Source organism: Pogoniulus pusillus, chromosome 20 (genome assembly GCF_015220805.1).
Source record: "Pogoniulus pusillus isolate bPogPus1 chromosome 20, bPogPus1.pri, whole genome shotgun sequence".
NCBI classification, from domain to species: Eukaryota; Metazoa; Chordata; class Aves; order Piciformes; family Lybiidae; genus Pogoniulus; species Pogoniulus pusillus.
Genome location: NC_087283.1, coordinates 23,459,796 through 23,466,369, shown reverse-complemented (window position 1 = coordinate 23,466,369; position 6,574 = coordinate 23,459,796). Strand labels below are relative to the sequence as shown.

At 51.0% G+C, this 6,574-nt stretch overlaps 1 protein-coding gene across 1 annotated transcript in view; it reads right to left on the bottom strand.

Moving 5' to 3' along the window:
• Positions 1 to 384: 384 nt before the first annotated feature.
• Positions 385 to 6,574, bottom strand: part of RANBP10 (RAN binding protein 10) — a 96,547-nt gene continuing 90,357 nt past the window's right edge. Inside the window, 5 exon segments of the mRNA XM_064160699.1 lie at positions 385 to 1,021; positions 2,602 to 2,722; positions 3,185 to 3,244; positions 3,246 to 3,318; positions 4,186 to 4,314. Coding sequence (XP_064016769.1) covers positions 891 to 1,021; positions 2,602 to 2,722; positions 3,185 to 3,244; positions 3,246 to 3,318; positions 4,186 to 4,314 — 514 coding nt within the window. The 3' untranslated portion in view covers positions 385 to 890.

The window sequence follows — 6,574 nt, the reverse complement described above, 5'->3', positions numbered from 1 at the left end:
CCCGAATGGACAGAAAGGGGGGATCTGTAATTTAACACAACCAAGACAGCACCCACAGGTGTCCTCCTGCAGGCTAACAGGGCGGCTTCTTCCCATACAGCAGCAAATGATTTCACATCACATCCTGCCCCTCGCTCCTGGTGAGAGCTGCATTACCTGCTCCTCATGGCCCACATGCTTCTCTAAACAAACACCAAGCCTCCTGCTCTCCAAGACATGTCTGAGAGTCCTGTGCTTCTAGCAGAGGGCACCTTCAAGGAACAAGCTCCTCTGATTTCTGCCATTACTATGTGACAGGGACCTACTCAACCCCAGTTTCTCCTGCAGGGCTGTAAGATGTGTGTGGCTGGGACCAAGGCTGCAGGCAATAAACACATCAATGACTTTGAGGAGGTGGAAGAGACCTTTTTAATAAACAGGATTCAAATAAAATAAAAAAAAAAAAACATCCCTCTGGACTGCCACTGAGAGAAGAATTCTGGTAACTAGCACAGGAGATGTCGATGTGCATGATGGAGGGAGGAGGGGAGAGAAGAACAAGCTGGCACCAACCAAATGAGCTGCCTCAGTACATTGCCAGAAACCAGCTCAGCAAAACCCTCCAGATACAGCATTGGTGGATCCACAAGAAACAACTCAAATCAAAAGGAAAAGCAATCCCTAGGTCAGAAGGCGCCGTGTGAGAGTGACCAGCGCAGGGAGAGTGGGAAGATCTGCCAGTCAGTGCCAGGGCCGGGCACAGCCATGCCTGAGGGACTCGCTCCATCCTCCCATGGGCAGTGTGCGTGTGTGCTGCAGGGGTGCTGGTGGCAGGGAGGTCAGGCTATGAAGGAGGTGGAGGCGGAGGGTGAAGGGCAGCACCGGTGGTGTCAGCTCCCCTCTCCCGGCCCCTAGTGCAAGTAGTCGTCTACCCTGGCGAAGGAGCAGGAGCCCAGGCCCACACGAGCCATCAGCCGCAAGCACTCCGAGGCCTGGCCCAGGGCAAGCATCAGCGGGGGCTGCTTTGGCAGGTTCTGAGATTCTGTGGGGGCAAAAAACCAGGAATCTATTTAGAAGAGCTGCTCTGGCTGTGCACCAGCTCACCCATGCTCAGGTTCCTCTCCATCCCACCTGGGCACCAAGCCCAGGCAGAAGGTGTTGGTTCCGCCACCATTGATCCTCCACACACAAACTCACCTCCCACAACACATCCCCATGGGATTGCAGCCCTCAGCAACCTCTCCAAGCACCTGAAGCTCTGGACAAACAATGGCTAGAACTGAGCCACCTGTCGGGCACCAGCCCATGTTGACTGTGTCGGGGAAGGGACACTCCTTCCCAAACCAGCTTCATTTACTGTTATTTCACTCAGCCAGAACAGAGCCCTCAGGGGCTTGTCCATCAAGCTGTTCCTTCTCTGCGTCTCCTCTGGCTACCCACCGTGAGGTGCACAAACCCGTCGGGCATGGTAAGCTGGGCTGAGCACAGGGCTCAGGCATGGGTTTCCAAGGCAGATAAGCTGCCCAGTGGACTGTGCCCTGCCCAGCTGTGGATGGAGTGAGCTAACTCCAGCTGAGGAATGTTGTGAAGTCACCAGAGCAATGATACAGCACATGCAGATCTGCCAGAATGAGCTCAGTCCCTTCCTCGAGGGGCTGGTGGCAGGCCATGATCTCATCGGCCCTTCACCCATCTCTCCAACACAAGTGTTTTCAGCAGCTGAAGATGCCAGGAGGGGTCAGCAAGGACACGGCAACTCACTGATTACAAGCACAAGACTTCCCTCAGGGAATCCCACTACATTTGCTACACCAGGTAAAAAAATCCTGTTTGGCACAGGAATATTCCTGTCTAGGAGAAGGGAAAAGCAGCTATAAAACATTGAGCTCTGAGGACACTGAGGATGAAGGAGACTTCTCATACCTTGGACCTGACCACGACCTAGGCCCCTGACACAGAGAGCAAAGCCCATCAGGAAAAGGGGGAGCTGGTCTTGCTAGCTGAAGAAAACCAACCTGTAACCAGACCTCTGCACACAGTGGGGTCCTCTCAGCACAATTACAACCAGAAGGTAAAGATTAGCAGGACTGGACCATTACTCCCCCACTGGACAGCAGGAAGCCAGGCTCCCTGGGCTTTAGCAGGCATAGCACAGGATGGGAACATGCAGAGGAAATGCTTGAAGTGAAAACAGCCATTTAACTCTGCATATGCCGCAGGAGCTCAAAGAGAACTGGACTTATGGCCCCTCTTAGCCAATGATAGGGAAACCTGCTTCACTTGGAGCTGCTGCAACATTCCTACCAGAAAGCAGGATGATGCCAGGACAAAACTCTGCCAGTAAATGCCAGTAAAATGATTCAGCAAGTAGGGGAGGAAAATCCTAAGAAGTATCCTTGGAAATAGCATTGAGGAAGACCCAAAGAAGGGAGACAAAAGATTAGTTCAGGTAGATCTGTTCTCTGCAGGCTTCCTTTCCAGACCACTATCTGTCAGTCCCCAGCAGTAGAAGCAGAGGCAAAGGCCAACCTCCAGGATTCCTGCCCTCTTCCAGACAGGCACAGGCCCAGCCACCACAGGACACCCCTTGAAAGGAGGGATGTGCTCAGCAGCAGACCTTACCCAAAATAGCACTATTAAGAGCAGCACAGACGGGTTCTCTCTGGAGAGGGTCCAGCTGCTGGCCGACAGGGCAGTTCCAGGGGTCTGAGTAAGCTAATAAGCTAAAGGCATCCTGTGAGAGAGAGCAGAGAGGCAGAGTCAGGGCAGGCAGGCTGGAGGCACTCAGCAAACTACCGCCTCCAGGCAGCTATCACCATGCTGACAGCTGCCTACCTCCTGAAAAGGAAATGGCCCTTTCCTTCTGGGCAGCAAGGGACCACACTGGGCCATCAAGAGGGGATTAAAAGAGGGAGTCTCTCTGCAGGGCAGAGGAGCCTGCATGGGCTGGCAGGCAGAGTGTCACCTGGAGAGAAGAGCAAGGGCAGGCAGGAGCTGTGTTTTCTCCTCTCCTGGGACAAGACTGTGTCTAGATGCTCCACATTCATTGAGTTTTGACCTCTGGTCTGCGTGCAAGCCCTCTCTTCCTCACTGGGTGCAGAAGTGGGGGCCACCCAGAGCTCTGCAAGAGAACCCCCCATCCCCAAGTACTGGTCCCCAGAAGGTCTGAGATGCAGCACAATAGCCCAGGCTTACCTGAAGCATCTTTTTTGTGCACAGTGTTCTTCCCGTACACTCTGCACAGCTGCGCGCTCAGCATCTGCAGCTTCCCGGCCAAAATGGATCATCCTCTCGGTGGCAGCATGGTTCCCTCCGCAGAGCTGCCTCTGGGGCAGCTGTCTTCTAGAGAAAAGGCAGTGGAGAAGTAACAATCGTCTCCCGTTGCCCATCACATACCAGAGGCGCTGTTCCTCTCTGCAGCCGGTAGCTATTCCCTGCTCTAGGCTGATCCCGGTGGAAGCTCTGGGATCCCCTGCACGACAACAGCCTGGAGTGTTTTTTTTTCGATGGCGTCTGTCCAGACACAGGAAACCTTGAGCTCACTTTGTTTAAGGCCTGAGGACTAGCTACAAATCAAGTCTCCTGACAACGTGGCAGCTTGGAGCTCTGGCTGTGCTACCCTTTCACACATGTGACGCAGTCCACAGCAGCAAAACTCCTGCCCTAACAACCCTGGCCTCAGAAAAACCTGCAGTTAGAGATGCCAGCAGCAACAACTTGCCAATATTTGATGGCCACAACACCCATCAAAACTAGCAGGCTCCCCAGTTTCAGAGGCAGGGCAGCAAATGCCTCCTCTCCCTCCTGGATGAAGCTCCTACAAACCAGAGGACTGCAGATGCCCACAATGTGCTGAGGGTCACTCTGTGGCTGGACATCAGCCAGCCTGCCACAGCTCCCTTTGGCTGCTCAGCTGGCAGAGGCACCAGGACTCTCTGAGCCGGGATTCATGACCAGAGCTGAACAAACCTTTGTCTCCTATCACCTTCCCCGCTCCACAACATCTCCTGCACTGCAGTAAGCCAGACTGGTTTTAGTTCCAGGACAGATTCACTTTCCCTGCAAAACAGACATCCTGAGAAAGACTTCATTCCCTGGAGTACAGAAGGAAACCCAAAGCACAGGCATTCTGCCCAGCACTCCAATTGCACCTTCAACTCCCACTACCACCTCTTCCTACTTCTTTACCCATCCTGCCTCTGCAGCCTACCCATGCTGGAATCATCCGTCTGCAGGATCTCTTCGTGTTTGTAGGAGCCATTCATTATCCTGCTGGATGAATTTTCCAGGACTCCATTGGGGTAATGCTCAGCTTCCATTTCCATCTCGCTGTCACTAAGGTGGAAAGAGGCAAGAAAGGTCAGATGCTGAAATTAGAAATGGAGAAACAAAGAATTCAGACACCAAACAGTGCCCAAGAATTGGCCAGCAGACCAGGAAAGGTGCCAGCTGGACTGCAGGGAGCCCGACGGGCTAATTCAGGGTAATAAAAAACATTGTTGCAGGCTTCTAAGACAATTCATGGAAACTTCTGAGGGTGCAGAGTGCTCTCATTTGCTCTTCAGGAAGCAGGCATCTCTGGGGCAGCAGGCAGCAGAGCAACAGACTGAACAGGAATGACGTCTTGAATGTGGGAAGCCAGCCACCAACCCTTGCAAAAGTGCCCAGCAGAGCACAAGGGCTCTGATTTTGAATGTCCAGGACAGTGGTGTGAATGAGACTGCTGATGAACAGCAGATTAACTGAGATGACAAGAAAACCTTCCTGGGACTGGGGCTCTACATTTCAAAATTAATCATAAGTGCAGCACCATCCAGCTGGACATGTGTTCCTCACTCCATGACACAGTGCTCTCAGGAGGGTGTGACAGAGACTACCAGCTGTTCTGCACATCACTCAGAGAACAAGAGAGCTAGCTGCAGTTAGCAGAAAGAAATCCTGCTACTTGCAGGCCATTCCTGTGCCCCAGCAGAGCCTCAGCCAGCCCTGCAGCACAGCCCTGGAGAGGGAGGCCAAGGGCAGCTCCCTGCTCAGTCTGGCTCAATGTGCTCCACACTCCAGAAAGTGCAGCAGTAACCAGCCCCCTTGCCCAGCCTAACCCGTGGCCTCCTGCAGAGGGTACCCTCCCTAAGGATCTGACTTGCTGCCACAAATGGGAAATAAAGTGCTGCTGATTTGGAAGGAATCAGCCAAGAGACAGAGGCAGCCCAAGAAAGAACACTCAAGTGGGTGTCCTGGTTTGACCCAGAGCAGATGTGCTAGTCTGAAACTAGCTAGAATGTTTTGGTGAGCAGAATTAGATTACAGGATGTGAAAGAGAATCAATGGTATGTCTACTTCACTCACAGACCTCTGAGAGGTGTAAGATACATGAATGTAAATATAGATAAGACATTCAGTCATGGCCTGGGCTTTGAGCTGCATTTTTTCTCTCTAACCCTAAAGTGATCAACCAACTTGCTTCCTAACCCCCTGGCGGACTCTCCATTCTTCTTCGTGCACAAGGCAACATCTGCAGTAAGGTAGAGGGGTGGGAGAAGGTGGAAGGGTGCTTGGGAGCCCATCCTGGGGACTCAGGTTTCTGGGAGGGCTGTTGTGTTTCTGTATTCCCTTTTACCTTGTATATTTCTGTCTATAACTGTATATACTGTAACTATCTGCTTGTATATTCTGCTATGCTATAAATATAAAGCTTCATTCAATTTCCAGAGCCATCTGAGTCTAGTCTGGATGATTTCCAAAGCTGGGGGGGAGGAGTGGAGTAACAACCCCAAACCATTACATCATTTATTGTGGCACTCCAACGTGGGGCAATTAAACTTGCATGATTAATTAACTCTGGGAATCAGAATGAAGCTAATGAAGCTATTTTACTTATCGGGGGTGCTTGTTGTGTGGCCCAATTTTCTTGTTTGTTTTTTTTTACAGTTGGCTGACAGCCCAAATTGGTTACCTTTTGTTTAATCTGATTTGGAGAAAAATTAAGGCAATGTTTTTTTATTATGGAGAGTACATTCTTGGATATGTCGGATTTAACATTACAGGGCTTTTTACCAGCAACAATTCTGGAAATGGTAACACCTATTGCTCTATCAACAGCTTTAATGAGAGTAATTCTGCCCTAAACCCCACTCCCCTAACACTTGCTCTTAATTTTATTCACGCGAGATTGTGGCATTTCTGTTGTGTGTTACATTAAGTCTTGTAATTTTGATTTTCATATTCATTTTGGCATTATGTAAGTGTGTGATGCCTTTAAGGAGCCAGAAAAAGAGGTAGGTATCCTTGAATAAAGATAAAGAGAGTCTAAACAATTCTAGCTCAGAGGGAGAGCAAGGGGGGGCCACCACTGCACTTCCTCCTCTAGTCTCTGGGAAAGTTTGCCAAAGTCCCGGGCAAAAATATGGCAAGCATCCAGGAACAGAGATAAATGCTCAGACTCAGATGTTCCTTCAACTAACTCAAATCCTCAGGCAGCAGCAACTCCTAACCCTAAGCCAGATTCGAACTCCCAGGCCTCAGGTCAGACCCCCAGTAATTCAAAACCGCTAAGAGGGGTCACCAAAGTCCATTTAGGCACAAATCATCTTGGCCC